Source organism: Peromyscus maniculatus, chromosome 17, assembly GCF_049852395.1.
Source record: "Peromyscus maniculatus bairdii isolate BWxNUB_F1_BW_parent chromosome 17, HU_Pman_BW_mat_3.1, whole genome shotgun sequence".
NCBI lineage: Eukaryota > Metazoa > Chordata > Mammalia > Rodentia > Cricetidae > Peromyscus > Peromyscus maniculatus.
Genome location: NC_134868.1, coordinates 54,818,407 through 54,837,432, shown reverse-complemented (window position 1 = coordinate 54,837,432; position 19,026 = coordinate 54,818,407). Strand labels below are relative to the sequence as shown.

Below are 19,026 nucleotides of genomic sequence, written 5' to 3'. Positions count from 1 at the left end.
CCAGGATGCTCAGTTTGCTTGAAAAGGACCCAAAACATGAGGCAGATTACAGAGATATAGAGAAAGGCTGTAACATCAGGGATGGATATCAGCTGCTCTTTGATATTTATTTTTTGTTTAATATTTAATATTTAAATTTTGCTGTATTTGAATATTCCCATGATGCATTGGTTGAAAAGAGTGTGACTTAGATTTATTTTTGAGGGTGGGCTAAAGGTCAAAGAGTCATCCAATAACTCTGTTAGCAGCTTGTGAGACTGACTCAGCACAAACCTGGGTCAAATTCAAACCTATCCTCAGAGATTGTCAGAGCGACTGATGCAGCAGGACCTGACCTACCTTCACAGGTGGGTGGAGAGCCTTGGAACTGGAGCTGTGAGCTGAGTTTGCATGTCAATGTGTCGCTCCCAGACAGCGTGTACCCAGGGTGGCACTGGTACTTCACGAAGTCCCCTGAAAGAATCAATCCAACACCCTGGGATCGACATTCCTGGAACATTTGACTGGTGTGACTGCATAATGAACTATCATAGTTAGCAAACCATTTCAGAAAGAGTGTCTGCATTCACTTTATGTGCGTCTTTAAAAAGTCCAATTTTCAGCTCTTAGTTTATAACATTTAGTATTACTAAAACGAGACCATATCTAGCTGTCCTTTTCCTTGGCCCATCCAACCATTTGTCCCACTTTCCAAATGCCTCCCTGAATAAACAAAAGTGCCACAGTTGTTTGGGATCTAAGCAAGGCTGTGGCATGGCATGTGGGAATGGCTTCAGCAGACCCAGCAGGGCTTGCCCATGATCCTGGCCAGGGAAACACCATGGCTCATTTAGCCTAGCCATCATGAGTAGAGTAGGAACTGGACAATGTAATTTGACCAGCATTCTGAAGCAAGGTATGACCACAGGAATACAGATTTGTGATTAAGACTGAGAAATCCTGGGTTCTAATAATTACACTGTACCCTATGCAGTGCCTGGGTTCCTAAGAGGACCAGATGAGGACCAGATGACTAATGGATGAGACCATGACTAAAAACAAAGCAAGAGTAACATTTACAAATAAAAGTTTCTGAATAAAAGATTTATAATAATTATCATTAAGTACATACTACCAGAGTTTTCATTTGAAGTTATTACTTACAGTTAACTACCTTCTAAGACAGACTCTGAGAACTTAAGAGAAAAATAGTAGCAATCCCACAGAGCAAAAGATTTAAAATGACAAGATCAAAACCTAAACTAAGTCATTTGGTCCATAGTCTCTATACAAGGCTGCATAGTGTCTTGGGCCAGCTTTCTCATATGGTTACCCCTTTACCTAAATTTTGAATCTGAAGAAACGATAAGAAGCCTCGTCCCATGGTGTGGAACAAAAGAAAGCAAGGACATATTACCTATTTCAAAGTCCTCGTCTTCTGTCAGCAGGTCAGCCTGTGGCACTGCTGGGGGAGGTGGGCACCGCTTCAGCTGAAATGCTAACATGGGTTTATGAAAGAGGATAACAGCTGTGGTTACCTTTGCTGAACGATCAAGTTACAAGGCTATGTACATGTGTAAATCACTCTCTCTAGGAGCTCATGTTGACTTTTAAATGCCTAGCAATACCTGAAGCCCAGGGGTTGAAAGCATCCAATTAGAATGATCTCTACTCTCCCTCTCTTGGAAGCCACCATTGAAATTATCCCATGACAGCCTGGCTATGTTAGTAAGCTTATCCTTCTCTTGTCCTGAGAAATGTCTTAGGGTCACAGGAGACTAGGGGCTGGTAACCATTCCCTACTGCTCTCAAGGACATCATGAGGTTAGCGTTGCCCCATTGGTCATTATATGATGGTTTCTATGACATTTCTTTAGAGTTAGGGACATGCGGACCTGCACAAAAGTCAAGTATATCACCATGGTCTGTACAACAGGGTCTCACTTATAATTATGAAGCAATGAATGAACCCCAACTAGCTACCAACATGACTTAATGAAATGAACTGACAACAGAGGTACTGGCCCCCACAAAAGGCTTCCAGGACACTCTGGCATCCACGTGGGACACTCCAACAGGCTCTGAGACAGCTGGAGATAAAGTGCGTGGGCATGGTGGGGAGCGTTCCTGGGGCTCTATGCCCAGCCACTGAAGCAGAAATACACTGACCATGAAAATTGAGGACAAAGAAGCCTCCATTGGAGAAATCACTGTGGAATTTGAGCAGGACCTGGTTGGTGGAGCTGTATGCTGTCTCGAGGGCAGTGTTCCCACTGAAGACTCCGAGCTGAGGTGAGTTCTGGTCAGGACCATCCCTGGGAAAGAGAGTGGGCCACCAGAGGAAGAAGTTCAGTGTTATAGCTGAGACTGTGCAGCCAGCTCCCCAATATGGTCAGGAAGAGTACAGGGCTGATCTAGAAAGGCCAGTGCACACTGGACCCTTCAGGGACCATGCAGTGACCAACAACTTCATTTTAAGGTGCACATGGTAGCCACTTCCTTATGACTAATAGTTATAAAAAAGTTTTACAGCTGAATTAAAATACTGAAAAATGAAGTAAGACATTCCCCTGGCACTGACTCAGTAATAGGATGCTTGGTGTTCAGGAGATTCGCCACCCTGCACTTTCTTTTTCCTTCCTTTTTGTTCTGATTGTGGACAATGGACGTGCATGAGTGGTTAAGACTAGGATTCCGTGCAACAGGATCTAAATGAATCTACTGCTTAGTGGGACTGCTGCTCTGCTGCCTTGTTGTGGAGCAGCAACTCCCAGTATGTCAGCTCCACAGCCACTAGCTCAGCTTCTCAGAACCTCCCTCCAAAACCTGTCATTGCAGCCTGAGAAGGTAGCTTCCCCTGGGCCCTGCAGAGGCATTGGCCACAGTGACTCTCCTGCTTAAATTCTGTATGTGGTTCCCCCTGCATTTTAGATAAAATGTTAAGGCCCTGTGGTATCTGTTTCTTCTGGCCTAGGCTCATTTCCCTTTCTCCTGGAGCTGTAGTAAGAATTCGGCTATATCATATGCTCCCTCACATATATCACACACAGGCAGATACACATAGACACTCAATAGGCACATACATTCACAAACAGACTACATACACACACACACACACACACACACACACACACACACACACACACACACACCAGTCATACATTCACATATAAATACATACAACACACATATGAGAAGTATATATTCATCACACATATGAGAACTATATATTCATATACAGACACAAGTAGACACAGATACAGGTGTAGCTAGAGTTTTCCTGCCTGGCCCATAGTCAGGACAAATCTCTCTCACCTGCCAATCCCACAGTTGCTCAGACCCAACCAAGCAAACACAGAGACTTATATTGTTTACAAACTGTATGGCCATGGCAGGCTTCTTGCTAACTGTTCTTATATCTTAAATTAACCCATTTCTATAAATCTATACCTTGCCACATGGCTCATGGCTTACTGGCATCTTCACATGTGGCATGTCATGGTGGCGGCTGGCAGTGTCTCTCACTCAGCCTTCCACTTCCCAGAATTATTCTCCTCCTTGTCCCGCCTATACTTCCTCCTGCCTGACTACTGGCCAATCAGTGTTTTATTTACTAACCAATCAGAGCAACATATTTGCCATATAGAACATCCCACAGCATACAGGCATGCAATAAGTATTCATTTATAAACACACCCACACAAACATGGACATACAACGTAGTTGTACACAAACACACACAGATAGGCCACATATGTAGAGACATTCACATACAAATACATACACATCATTTATCATACATCACACATGCACATGTATGGGTCACCTGTAATTTCAACAGTGCTACCTTCCTGGTAACCTAGGGATACCTTCTAGGTCTCCCATCATAATACTCATTTCAGTCTCCCCTTTGAATTGCACCTGAGATCTCTAAGGTGTAGATTGTCATTTCTCCAGGTCCTACATAGCAGGTTCATGTTCATCATATTCTGTCCCAGGTGTCTCTGCAAGGCTCATGGGAAACCAGGCCTGTGCAATCCAGGTTGGGGAATGCCTTGAGGAAACACTTCTTATTGTTCTTTCATTTCATGCATTCATTCAGGGGAAAACACATTACAGTTTTCTTTAAATATATACATATATATGTATGTATATACATACACACATACAAACACACACACATATATATGCACATACACACACACACACACACACACATATATATATATATACATATATATATATATGCACACATACATATATCCTTTAAAACTATGGAATAAGACAGGTGCAGTGGTATACACCTATACTTCCAGCACTCAAGAGGCTGAAGCAAGAAGACCTTCATGAGTTCAAGGCTAGCCTAGGTTGCAGAGTAAGATCTTATTTCAAAAAAAATTATCAATAATGTAATTAAAGCAAAATGTGAAATGAATTAATCATGACTGTTCCTATGCATTCAAACAATCTGGTTATTTCTATCTTATAGCAAATTAGATATATGCCTTGGAATTTCCTTGGTATAGCTTGATTTTTGTTGGTGAATTCTATCTTCAAGAGCTACCTGGACAGATCATTTATAAACAGGCAACCCGAAAAATTAGACCCAAGTGCTCATCCAGAACATCCTGCCACCAGCAGGGACTTTCATTTCCTGGAAGGAGTCATACCAGACAGCGATGTAGTCGTTTACAGCCTCCGTCTGCAGCAAGGTGAAGTTGATGTACACTCCATGTCCTGGAGGGACAGTGACCAGCCACAGGCAATCCTTCAGAATTGGGTATTCATCCGGAAATCCAGGGGAATAAATGGTACCATTCTGTGATGTCACATTATACCCACAGGGAGCTGAAAAGGGAGACATTGGCAATAAACTAGGATGGTTGATTTTCAGAAGTAGGTAATGATCCTTCTGGTGTCTAAAGCCAAAATTTCCCCCTTGTAAGAAATAACTGAAATATTTCTCACACTTCTTTGTCAAACTTATTCCTCTAAAATCTGGAAACTTCAGGACAATTATACCTATAAGTTATCTCAGTGTCATTTAATATATTCTCCAAGTCTTTAAAATCCCTCAGGATAGTCATTCCCATATGATTAAAGAAATCCTGCCAGTCATTGCCTGTAGCTGAGCTGATAATCCATTGGGCTGTCCACTGCAATGGCTTATGCGGAAATCAGACATAAATAGAGAACTAAGTGGTTTTGTTTTCTGTCACTTTGCTAAAGCCTATTTAAGCCCCCCAAAGAGTGACAGTTAAGCCTATTCGCCTCAAAACAAAGACATTATCAATTCTTTGCAAATCTGTACCTGAGGAAGGAAGATAAATTTTCTTAAGTACACTTCACAAAAACGTGGCCAAATCTAACAGTGTTTGTTTATGTGGAGACACATGCCCGATCTATTTTGACTGTCCTTAAAATTGATGGTTATTGTGGCCAAAACAATTATTTCACTTTTAGAAAAGTGAGATGACCACAAAACACAAGAGCCTGGAGTACATATGTTTGCTTTCTTCGGCCTTGATAAAGATCATGACTAAAAGCAACTTGGAGAGGAAAGGTTTTGTTTGAGTATGCAGTTTACAGTCCACCATGATGGAAAGCCAGGGCAGGAACTCAAGGCAGGAACTGAAGCTGACAATGGAGGAATGCTGCTTATTGGATTGCTTCCCCACGCTTGCTCAAATTAGTTTTTATTTAGAATTCAGGACACTTGTTGAGGGATAGCACCACTCAACAGTGGACTAGGTCCTCCTGCATCAATTATCAGTTAGGGCACTTTCTCCATTAAGATTCCTTCTTCCCAGATATGTCTAGGTTTGTGTTCAGTTGAGCAAAACCAATCACTATGCTTCATTCAAATGAGTGTAGCAGTGACAGGCACAAAGCCAACTTTGAAGTCATACCAAAGGCAGGAAATTTGGTCACCATCAAGAATTTTTCATGACTATCAAATTTGTGTCACAAAAATTTTAGAATTTAGGTGCAATGAAGACATGACACAACACACACAACACACATACATGAGAGAGAGAGAGAGAGAGAGAGAGAGAGAGAGAGAGAGAGAGAGAGAGAGAGAGGATAGAGAGAGAGAGACAGACAAAACAGAGAGAGACAGAGAAAAAAGGTTTATCTCAAGATGATAGTAGATGCAAGTTCTGAGATACCATGTACCTAAGCCATCATAGCAGTCACATGCTGGTTTCAATAAAAGATCAAAGAGACTGAAACAACTCAAGATGTTGATAAACCTACCATCGGAGAAGAGAAAGAGCCATGCAGAGCTTTCTAGAAGTTTGACAGTGGAATGATTTAGTGGGTTTTTGAGTCAGACAAGCCATGATTTCAAACATAGTGGAGCAAACATCCTTCAGTGCTGCAGTTTTGACCATCAGTGGGTGAGGGCTAGAGCCAGCTGAGACCTGGAATCTATAAATGTGCCTCACACCACACAGCCCTCACCAGCTGCTTACTGTGCCTGAGGATGGAGCTCCCTCCCCCTCCAGGCTTCTGTACTGAGCTCTGCTCTATGTGGGCAGCCTGTGCATTTATTTCTCCCATCTAGCTGTCCAAGTAGAGTTGGCTTTTCCTTGCAAATCCAACTCACTGTCACTACGTCCTTGTAGTCTTCTCTGCAAATATTGTTGGCTCATCTAGGATGTGGTTCCAGGATCTTCCCCATAATTCTGCACCCCTTCCTGCTCCTGACAGCCTCCTTCCACTAGCTTCTGCTCATCTGAGAGATCTCTCTTCTCAGTGGACAGTAAGAAGATGATGGTCAATAGATGACTCAGCACTGCACACACTGCAGGGACTGGTTGGACCAGCATGTTCATGGGTGTTACTTCCTGTTGACATATAACTCAATATCTCTTGTACACTTTTGCTTTCTGATTTGATCCTAACATTATATTATGACCACTTAATATATAGGATCATTTCCCATTGGATACATAAGTAGTACACAGATATTATGCAGGCATATCACCCAGACATAAAAAATAATAATAAAATAAATTTTAAGATTCTGGAAAATGTGATGATATATTGTGTCTTCCAATATATTGTGTCCTCCAATATATTGTCCACCCTAATAAAACTTATCTGGGGTCATACAACAGAACAGCCACTAGATTAGACATAAATGTCAGACAGTGATAGCACACGCATTTAATCCTATTACTTGAGAGGCAGAGACCTGTCTGGATCTCTGTGAGTTCAAGGCCACACTGGAAACAGCCAGGCATGGTGACACACACCTTTAATCCCAGCATTTGAGATCTCATGTATTTTCTTGTGAAGGACACACGCCTTTAATCCCAGGAAGTAATGGCAGGAAGCAGAAAGGTATATAAGGTGTGAGAACCAGGAACTAAAAAAGCTTTTAAGCGTATAGGCTTTTAGCAGCAGTTCAGCTGAGGTCCATCTGGGTGAGAACTCAGAAGCTTTCAGTCTGAGGATTCCTGGAAACAGAGTTGGATGAGGAGTTGTCCAGGTGAGGTTGGCTGTGGCTTGTTCTGCTTTTCTGGTCTTTCAGAATTCACACCAAAACCTGGCTCCAGGGTTTTTTTTTTTTTAATTATTATTAATAAGACCATTTAGTCATTCATGTTACAGGCAAATTTAGACTATATTTGTAACTACAAATGATACCTTTACTATTAAGTTACAGGTAATTTAATAAATTGTAGTTTTAAAGCATATATTGACAGTTGTAACCATTTTTGAACTGATTTCTATGCAATTATATTAGTGGCAACAACAACAACAAAACAATTCTCCACACACAAGCAATCATACCTTGAGCTGAGGTGGTGTGAGTGGCTGCAATCCTAGCACTGAGGAAGCAGAGGCAGGAGAACACTTGGAGATTTGAGGGCAGCCTGAATTATATAGGGAGAGAAAGAAAGAGAGAGAAAATAAAGGAAGGAAGGGAGGAAGGAAGGAGGGAGGGAAGGAGGGAGAGAGAGAGGGAGGGAGGGTTGGGAGGAAGGAAGGAAGAAAGAAAGAAAGGAAGGAAGGAAGGAAGGAAGGAAGGAAGGAAGGAAGGAAGGAAGGAAGGAAGGAAGGAGAGAGTTGGGGAAGAAGTCAGGGAGGGAAGAAAGTAATCATGATGACTTAACATGTAAAGGTACTTATGTAATCCTGACCTCCTGAGTTCAATTCTCAAAACACAGGTAAAGTTGGATAGATGGAACCAATTCCACAAAGTGGTCTTCACATAAGTGCCATGGCACATGTACACACGTGTGTAGAAAGGCCCAGGAACAATAATAAAAAGCAGGACAGAAATGCTTTCAGTTTCTTATTCAGACATGTTTCATGTATGTGCTTTGGTAGGTAAGACTTTAGAGCGTAGTTTATACTCAGATAAACTAAAAGTATACCAATTGTATTTGGCAGATTCTTATGCAACATAACCTATAAATAGTTTCAGCATATTAATATGAATTGATTTAATGTATTGGCGAGAGTGGTTTCATTAACATCTAGCACTTTCAGTAGGATGGTCTGAACTGGGCAATTTTTAATGCAGATACATGGAAGTCACTCCAGTACCTATATTTTCCTTCTGAAGTTTTCTGAGCCTCACAGGATTGGACCTCTGAAGACAGTGTTCAAAGTACCAAGGAGAATGTTCCTGCTCTGCAGGAAGTGGAGCCTGGCTGAAGTGGGTGGATGCTGAGGATTGGGAAGGGCATGCTGGGAGAGGATCAGGTTACAGGATGCTGTGTTCTTTGTGCAGGGCAACCCTGCAGCCTTGCAGAGAGTGAGTGACATTGCAATGTCTACAGTCCTTAAGAAACCAGGGCTCTAGCTTTAGCTTTAACAGTTCACAGACAAAGTGACTTTTGTATTAAGACTCTAAGCTAATTATTAAAAACTTAATTCAACATGGAGAGGATGTTAAACCTATATTGAACGTTTCTTAGAAAACCCTGTATAGACCTTCTAAATTTAATTCAGTTGTTGCATTATGATATAATTTTGTATGACTGGTATGTTTCAGTATATTTTAAAGTTCATGACATTATTGCTAGGAGTTAACGTACAATGCTGCATTTAAACTTATCCAGAAGGTAGAGATGTGCAGAATATCCTTGTTCAGTGAAGAGTATGGCCAGAGAGCTAGGCCTCCTTTTGGGAGGCAGCTCAAGAGCATACAGTAGTCTCTCTGTATGAGCAGTGCACAGCTAGCTTGGTTCAGAAGGACAAGCTGGTGAACTTAAGGCAATAGAGCTGTGAGCTGCCCAGGTAGACATCTGTCAGTCATGGCTATGCACATAGCTACATCAGAAAGGCTTGGCACTGGAACTGGATGGGTTTCCCAAAGTAGGCATTCAACATTGCATTGACTCTGGAGAGCCATCTAAGATAATTTCAACATCTTTTCCCTGTCATAAACTGCACTGACAAACTCAGGTTCCCCAATCTCTTGGAAAGAGCCTTGTGTGGTGGCCTCGCTAGCCCCAGTGTCATGCTGTGGATATCACTCTATATAAATAAAACTCTGATGGCCAGTGACCAGGCAGGAAGTATAGGCGGGACAAGGAGAGAGGAGAATTGGGGAAACAGGAAGAAGGAGGGAGACACACTGCATCTACCGCCAGGACAAGCAGCATGTAAAGACGCCGGTAAGCCACCAGCCATGTGGCAAGGTATAGATTTATAGAAATGGGTTAATTTAAGATAAAAGAACAGTTAGCAAGAAGCCTGCCACGGCCATACAGTTTATAAATAATGTAAGCGTCTGAGTGATTATTTTATACGTGGATTGTGGGACTGCGGGGCTTGGTGGAGCCTGGAGAGAATCCCTCCAGCAACAGTGTCAGAAGAGATGAAGAGACTTAGTGCTCGTTGACCAGCCAGCCAGTCTAGCTTATCAATGAGCTCTGGGCTCAGTGAGAGATCTTGTTTCAGAAAGAAAGTTGGGAAAAATAAAGTTGCGAGCAGCAAAGGCAACCAAGTCTGTCCTCTGAGCCCCATATGTATTTCTTCACATACATACACACACACACATGAACATGCATACTACACTCAGATGTACATAGATATGCGTTCACATACACATGCATGCACATGCATACCACACTTAGATATGCATAGATATGCACAAAATTAAAATATAAAGAGAATGCCAAAAATATGACATCATATTTAAACTGTGCCAAAGAATACAGACCATTGATTTTCCATATTAGAGAACCAGGCTTAAAACTAATAAAATAAAATATAGGATACTTAATTTCCCTTTAATATTAGTATAAAAATCAATGAATTGATCTCTTATTTGTGAATTAAGAGTATTCAAGTTAAAATCAGAAATCAGAAAAGATTTAAATCCTTGTAATTTCAAAGTAATTGACAGCTGTCAATCTGAGAGGGTGTTATTGCTGGTTCATCCTTTGGTTTATTTTGGTGAAGATAGGGTTGAATACATGGCCTTCTTATGTTCAACATCTGCTGCACCCTCTTCCCTGGGTAAGAGTTTTCAAATGGAAAATAGATGCAAATATTATTTAAAATATCTTAATGAGAAACAAAAATCCAGACACATTTAAAAAAAACTATTTTATATGAAATTAAATAAGCATTTGAATTTTTAAATACAGCTAACAGGTTTCTTAATTTCATAGTTGTTTTTAAGATTATTAGAAATGAAAAATATGGGTGAGATGGGTTTTAAAATCACACCACATACTATTTTCTTTCCTGCTTCAGTAAAAATTCGCAGCTAGGTACCTTCCCTTCCCCATGAGATAGAGGTTTTTAACATTTCAAAGGCCCATGGAGTTGGAGATTTCATTATTATTCATTCAAAGGTGCTGCATGTGTAATACAGGATCCAGGCTTGACAGTAAGATCTGTGTTGCAGACACCTCCTCACAGATGCCATGCCTCATCAGTTTGTTTTACCTTGACACTGCAGAAATGCCTAAGTCATCCTAAACATCAGGAAGCCATAGTGAAGCAGGGCAGTGTAATTTCCGCTCAGAGGCAGCACAGGCTGTGTGGGTACCTAGACCACACTCTACCACTGCTCAGCATCCTAGGAACTCAAATCACCAAGTCACCATCGTGACTGGCTGATGGAGGCAGTCTGAAGACAGGGTTGTGCCCCTCCCTTTGGCTCTCAGACTCCTGAAATAATGTGGGGGCAAGAAACTGACATTTCCCCAGGCATCTCATGCTGGGAGAAGTAAAGTCTGAAACTGGGCTCCAGCCAGAGTCTCACAATTCTGATAGCTTGTAAGACCCCCTTTTACAAGGGGCTGGAGCTGAGACAATGATGGGACAGTAGTGGTCAGGACCACACCTTGGCAGGGACTATTAATCACCTGTACCTCTTGTCCTTTTGTGTAAAACTCAGCCTCATGTCAGGACCTCAAGAATGGACTTGGTGGTTGGAGGTCACTATTCCTTTATTCCTCATCCCAAAGTGACCACAGTGAATGCAAAATTTTCACAATTACTTGTTTCTTTAGTTGGCCTACTAAGAAAGGGTGTCCAAGCCTAGCTCTTTAAGCTCCCAGGGCTCAGGTACTGATCCTAACCACTTGAGTAACAATCCAAACAGTTAGGCTTCAGTTCTCTGGAAGGATCTCTACTGTGTGCTTCTACTACTGCTGTCTTCCACCTAAAGTGCTCTGCCTCCGAGCAGCAAATACTGTGAGCTGTTCAAGGTCCCCTATGACAATGAACTATTTTCTGCAATACAGATGCAAAATGCAATTAATATAAAAGTTGAACAAACAACAGTGTGATGGTTAATCTACACTGTCAACTTGATGAGATTTAAAATCAGCATGGGAACAAGTCTCTGGGCATACCTTTGCGGGGTTCTCTAGATTAGGTTAATAGGATGAGATCTACCCCAAATGTTGGCAGTCCGATCCCGTCGGCAGGGATCCTGGACTGAATGAAAAAGAGAAAGAGAACTGAGTGCCAGCATTCATCTCCCTGTGCTTCCTATCCAGAGGCTTCGTGACCCGCTGCCTCGTCTTCCTGCCACCGTGACTTCCTCAGCAGGATGGAAGACATCTTCAAACTGTAGTCACAATAAGCCCTTCCTTAAGTTGCTTTGTCAGGAAATTCACCACAGCAATAAGACGAGTAACTAATAATAAAAAAAGACTTGCCAGGACTACATCCTGTATCATCGCTGTCCCCTATCACCACTGTGAAGGTCAAGGAATGTCATCACCTCCCATTTCCTTTGGGGGCCTGTGACGATTGGCAGGCTCTTGTGTCTGAGGTTGAGTTTTCAGTGTTTGTATCTAATACTTTGTTATCTTCATAATTTCCTCAAGCATAGACTATACATTCTTTAAACTTCCTACTATGTGATATCTTTCTGAAATATATAGTCTATTGTAGGGAATCTCAATGAACAAGGAAAGCCCCTGCTGACTGAACTCTTGAAGTACTACATGTTCACTGAATAGTTCCTGCCTTGGGCTTCCTAGGAGAAGCTCAACAGTCCCCAGGGGAGATGAGGAGCCTACCGTCACACCGTGGGAAAGGGTAGTTCCAGTTCCTGTCAGTGCCATGCTGGCAAGTGAGCACAGGATGGCCCAGCAAGATGTAGCCTGGGTAGCACTCAAAGGAGATCGACTGGCCCACGCTGTAGTCTGAGTTGATCATGAAACCATTCTGGAACGCAGGTGGGTCTGGGCAGTTCTGTAACTCGTAAGCTGAAATGACAAACAGACAGCATCAAGCTCCCAGCAGGTGTCAGGTTCAAAAGGGCTATAGAGAAGGCATATAAGTGCAGTTGGCTCCTGAGGATATAAATGTCTAAAAAACATCTTTTCCGAGTTTCATCTGCCATCCTAATGAGGCAAGAAGAAATTAGCAGGAGAAGAGGTTATAGCCACATGCACTTACTAAGCACCTAGTGTGTGCATCCATAGATTCACAACATACACACAAAAGAAACCTGACAAAGTTTATTCCCTTGGCAAGAAGTCACAGGCACAAACTAAGTTGGAAAGCAAGAGAAGCAATAACCAAAAGGCCTGACTGGAATGCTGAGTGAACAGGGATCTGGTATTTCTCTCTGAATGTAAGGGAGACACACCACCCATCTCTGTGTTTCCAGATGCACAGTATGCTCTATTTTGTTTAACTTCATCATTTGGGACAAATAATACATGAAATCTCCTTCACTTTTTTTATTTTTCAAGAAAAATAGAACTGTAGAATCATGAAGCTAGCAATTACTCTTTGCACAATTGCTATAATAACTATTTATTGTGGTTTAATCATTAAAATAATTATGTTCTATCGGGTGTGGTGGTTTACGCCTTTAATAAAGGCATGGAGAATAGAGACAATTGGAGCTTTGGGAGTCTGAGTCCACCCAGCCCTTCATAGTGAGATCCTGTCTTAAATATACAAATATTTCTGAGTCAAGATTCTAGTTAGGATGACAGCCAGTGTGTCCTGCTCCTGCGCCATTGTTGCAAGATCAGCCATGAATCAGTAATGCGAGCTAGCCCACACGTCAGGTGCAACTCCGGCTATAGGCATCTCAGAGCTAAACAAAGCCCCACCATCAGCTCCTACCTATGTTCCCATCTTTCCATCTCTGGCACCACCAATGCACAGAAGAATGTCCTAACTCCCTTTTTTAAAGCCACATGGATATACTGCACAAGCAGTTGTGGAAAAGGGTGCTTAGTGTCTCTGGGATAAAGCACACAGGCTCCTGTGTTGAATGTAGGTGGAAAGTTTGAGAGGCGGGGCCTAGATATAGAACTGGCCCCTGGTGCATGACTGTGATGACTGTACCTACTCAGTTCTTTCCTCACACACTGCTTCCTCTCCACCATGACGTACCTAAGGAGATAGCCTTCTCTACACATTCTCATCACCATGATGTTCTGTTCAAGCACACGGGTCCTAGGCGACCAAGGACTGAATTCTCCAAAGCTATGAGCCAAATCAACCCTTTCTCCTACAATGCTGCAATCTGACCATCTGTCGCAGTGATGAAAAGGTAATTCACATAGAGATCAGATGAGACTCTCAAACACTGTTAGAAAGAGTATGATTCCCCTGGTAGCCTCTCACACACAATAGAATATTGAATGATAATGAAAAAAGACATGAGGGGCTCACAGAAGTGTGACGTGGAAACTGAATGGACACATATACCAGCTATCCATTCCACCATTCAAGATGAAGGTGTGCCTTGAAATTCATAAATAAATACTAAGAAGTACTCTGGGCTGGGATGCCTACCTAGTGCATCAAATACAAACACTTCCCATCTTTGTATTAACTACCTGAAATCAAGAGGCCACAGGAGAAATGGAACCAAAGGCTCATGGCACACTTGGGGAAGTGAATGATTATACTACACGGACACTCATAGAACAGAGCCACAGCATTGGAATGGGAGGCAGATACAAGCATAGACCTAAGAGGTGGATCTGAGTACCTCCTGGGTTGTGTTCCGTGCTCAGGGTCTCGACATTCCTAAGGAGGTCCTGTGGGAAGATGCCGGGTAGGTACATCCAACAGAGACTGTATTCTGAAGGATCTGTGCACACTCTGTGTAGAGGGTCTTCAAGAACATTTGCCAAACAGTAAGCATTACAAAGCGTCATTATTTATCAATAGTTTATATTTATTTAGGGAGGTACTCGAATGGTGTACTTTCTCTTCGAGATGACAGTGTGCAATAGTCATAGGTCATTGGCTTTCTCATTTAAGGTAACATAATTGGCCATAAACCTTCAGGTGAACAATCTGGATAGTTCCATGGGAAGACTGTGTTCAGTACTTACTCTAGCAGTACTGTTTGCAGAAATATCTGTCTTGAGGATAATTTCAAAGGAGAAAAGGCTAAATGTTTAAGAATGGCAGGTACAGCATTATTTACATTAAGACAATCAAAAGTCTAGACAAATAATAGCTGACATCTGAGATGGTCTCATAAATACCAAACACACAGCATGCAGGGCTCACGTGTAAGAGTATTTCTATTTTGCAATGGTGTGGAAGGGTTACTACAGTTGCCCTTCTTAAATTGGTTCTTCTCCTGGGCTAGTGATGAGCAGCACAATCCTCTCCTGTGATTGTGGGCAATGATGGGGAACTTCCCATTCCAGCCAGCTCTGCCGTTGCTAGGAGAAACCACCCACGCTCTACAGTGTGCTGTGATACTAATCTGGGATGCTCACAGACCTGGGCATTAAATACATCTTTAGCTTACAATACTGTCAACTTGTCATGGTTTCAATACGAAACCCAGATGATGGCCTATTAGGGGAAGTTGTGGAAACTTCAGGAAGGGCTAAATGAGGGGGGAGAGTCAACATTTCAGGTCGCTTTTGAGTGTTACACTAGCTCTCCAGTCTGCTTCTCTATCTGCTTCCTATCTTTTTTTTTTTTTTAAAAAAAATTATTTATTTTTAAGCATGTGAATTTGTGTGTCTCCATGAGACCATATTTGTGGGCAGCAATGGAGACTAGAGATGTTGAATCCCCTGGAGCTGTAGTTATAGGTGGCTTTACCTGTGTATGGTAAGCCCGACATGAGTGTTTGGAATTGAACTCAGGTCCTCTGGGAGAAACATACATGCTCTCACCACTGCCAAGCCATCTCTCCAGGTTCTACTGCCACACATTCCAGCCCTGATTTCTGCCTAGGCACATGGGACCAAGTGACCATGGATTGAACTTCTGCAGCCACCCTCCCACTAACTGTTTATCTCAGGCATTCTGCCATAGACATGAGGAAAGTAACCAATGGGCAGCCTACAGTGGGATTCTGATGATGGCCCAGAGGTGAGGCAAGGTACATCTGTATTACACTGACACATCTCTGTGTGTGTCCTCCCACTCATCTTCAGTATCAGGAAGATGCTGGACAGACGGCAACCAGACTCCATTGTTGAACCCGACTGTAGGTGACATTGTAAAAAACCCTAAAGCTGAGCTACCAGCCTCACTTGGCTTTAATCATTATTATATATGCAATTATGCAGTGTCTCTAAGGAAGAAGCATCTTCAGTGGTTGACAGTAGGATAACATGACCTAGAAGACATTCTAGAACCCCGAAGTCCACAAAAGAACCCTTGGCCTTGTATCTCACAGAGACTAGAGCTGGAGAAAGAGCTCTATCCTGACAAACACCCCAGAGTAAGGTGATAACACGTGGTCTAGAAGAAGCTGAGCTCAGCTTCAGGAGCCAGAGTTCTGCCCTGCACAGGAAAGCAGATATGAAGAAAATGAGCCCTGTTCAGAAGAACTAATATGACATGTTTTATCTCTTATACAGAACTTAGATTTAAATATAAATATTATAGTAGAAAAGAACCTCCTGGCCAAGATACTAGCCCCTCTGGACTGGTAGAGACCTAAAATTCCAGTTGAGTGGGTCAAAATTACTTTGGCTAAGGGCCATCCCTGGGGAGGTGAGCTCACCATAGGCCATGCTAAGGAGATGGGCAGAATAAGAAGTCCTTTAATGAAGTGCTATACTTTTCCTTCTCGGAAACCCAACCCTGGTGTAGAAGCTTGTAACTCACAGCCATATAGAGTTTTAAGTCTGGCTGCTTTTCTGAATAATTCAGAAAAGCATAACTTTCCCTTCTTCCTTTCTATCTCTTTTCCAAGCCTGCTCTCCTTAACACCTTTTGTACAACATTTTGGGTTTCCTTACTCTTCGCTAAAGCTCCCTCCCTTCTGTGAGGCTGTTTGTCCACCAAGTGTGTGGCTTAAAAGGCATAAAAGGCATGCCCCCTCACTCTACCCCCTCTGCCTCTGCCAGACAGCTGCTGAGATTTACAGCTTGCCTGACCTGAGATTTTTTTCTTTTAAACTCTGATTTCCATTGGAAATACTCATGAGACTAGGAACCCCAGAAGGAGACCTGATCTGCAATCCCCCACACCCATACCTGGAATTCTCAATCCCTTACTCGGTCAGTGTCTCTCCTGAGACAGCTCTGCAAGCCACAAACCATAGGGCCACCTCTGCCTCTCAAGGGCCTCCCCATGCTGAAGGCTGCAGATGTAGCCTTTTCCTGAGAACCAGCGTTCTGTATCCCACTATAGCTGCCATTCACCCTTACAATGTTGCTTGAGCCTCAAATGACGCTGTAGATGCATACTTTTCAAAAGAAGAGAAATTCCATGCCCTGCCAACTAAGGACAAAGCTTCCTTTTCAATAGACTTTTTACCTGCCCTGACTCTGCTTTACTTTGGACACAATGAAAATGATGGGGGAAAAATGCACTCTTCAATGCTGTCAGTAAGATTGCTAGTAACACCCCCAAGGAAAAAAGCAAAATGAAAGCTGATTGCCCATTCTCAGGAAAGGAGAAGTGAATGAGACTACCTGCAAGCAAGCTAACCCGGACTTCATTCGGAGCGTCATTCAGGGTTTAGTGGTGCCTTGGAGGCTCGACATACAAGCATCATTCACAGGGGGAGCAAAATAAACAAGGTTATGGTTAACATATATCCCTAGTGAACATACGCGCGCACATGCGCGCGCACACACATGCATACACACGCACACACACACTCCCATGCACGCATATGCATTTTATTAATTTTGTTGTAAAGCCTGCTGGATAATTTAAGAGCTATAATTGGGTTTTCTTTAGGGATGGATAAAGCTGGGCTGAAGGCAGCAGCCATTTCTACCCACATAATCAGCCTCTGTGACAGGCTTGAATTGGGGAATTAAAGTGGCCTTTCAGCTTGAAACTCACGATTCTACACTAACAGCCGCAGGCTATTATAATAGCTGGAAAAAGAGGTTTTTCTTTTCCTTAATAGCATCTAAGCTACAGATGGTGGCCCACACAATTTCTCAGTCAAGCACACACATAAGCATGAAAGTTATCCAAGCTGGCTGTTCTCGAAGACGTGATGGCTTACACCCTCCCTCTGTAACCATCATGGATCTCAGGAATACTTGCTATGTGAGGTAACCCACTGGTTATGTGACCTCTAGTACTAATACCTACTGATGAAATCAATCAGATTACTACACAGTTACAACCCAATCCAGACATTGCCTGAGGCCTTGGCCGGGGCATCTTTAACTAAATAGCTTCCCATAGTCTGGACCATGATAGTGTCTCATGCTTTGATTCACCAAAGGATAAGTGAACAACTTTTATGGCATTAAAATAACTTCTCCTACTTTGACCCAAAGGACCTTTACTCCAGAAGTGACAAAGGGGAGGGGGATGAAGAAAGGTGAAAGAAATGGTCCCTTTTCCTTCAGAAGAGCCACAGGGAATTTCCTTGAACCCTAGGCTGTCCTCTCTAAGAGTCTAGTCTAGAGTGAAGGGAATTTCTACTTAGTGGGAACTTCTTCCAGCATAATGAAAGATGCCCTATAGGAGAAAGGAAGGATGCAACCATTTTTTGCTCACAGTTGGAAGCATTCTTCTTCAGTCAAGAGCCTCGCACTGAAAGCAGTACTCATCAGGCATTTAGGTGAAAGGGAAAAGGTAAATCCCTCTCTAGCTTTTCCCCAGGGAACTCCAGGTGTTCACAATATTGCAGTGGTAGAAATGGACTGAGTATCAGAAATACATCAATGTCCTTTGTGAATGACAGCTGTGTCCATAGGAACAGTTAGTGTGTTTGTGTACCAGAACAAACTCTTCAGTCCACATTTTACAGAGAGGCTGTTTAATTGGTCACTGCAAATTGCACCCCCCTACACAAAGTTAACTCACACAGAAAACTCAAAGCATTTTCCTTGTAATTATAAATAAGCAGATCTTCCATATCCCATGGTCTTTAAAAGTACATCTATTTAGCATATATAAATACACACACATTTATTTTACACACACACACACACACACACACACACGTCAAAAAAGAAGGAAGATATTGGGTGTATTTTTACTTCTAATGGTAAAGTTATCTTTAAGATTTTCATAACTGAACAATTACTATTTCAATTACTAAGGAGACATTATAATCTAGGAGGGGGGCTCAATATCTCTGAAAGCTTCCTCTAAAGGAAAAGGAAGTTACTTAATAAGCAAAATTCCACAAGC

The 19,026-nt window shown here is 42.3% G+C and overlaps 1 protein-coding gene across 2 annotated transcripts in view; it reads right to left on the bottom strand.

Moving 5' to 3' along the window:
- Positions 1 to 19,026, bottom strand: part of Csmd1 (CUB and Sushi multiple domains 1) — a 1,611,441-nt gene that overhangs the window by 102,124 nt on the left and 1,490,291 nt on the right. For both annotated transcript variants that reach the window (XM_042262873.2, XM_042262874.2), the window contains exons 42-46: positions 12,489 to 12,677; positions 4,650 to 4,827; positions 2,149 to 2,294; positions 1,397 to 1,477; positions 340 to 453 (exon numbers count right to left, since the gene is read on the bottom strand). In XM_042262873.2, the coding sequence (XP_042118807.2) occupies positions 340 to 453; positions 1,397 to 1,477; positions 2,149 to 2,294; positions 4,650 to 4,827; positions 12,489 to 12,677 (708 nt within the window). The remainder of the gene's footprint in view (positions 1 to 339; positions 454 to 1,396; positions 1,478 to 2,148; positions 2,295 to 4,649; positions 4,828 to 12,488; positions 12,678 to 19,026) is intronic.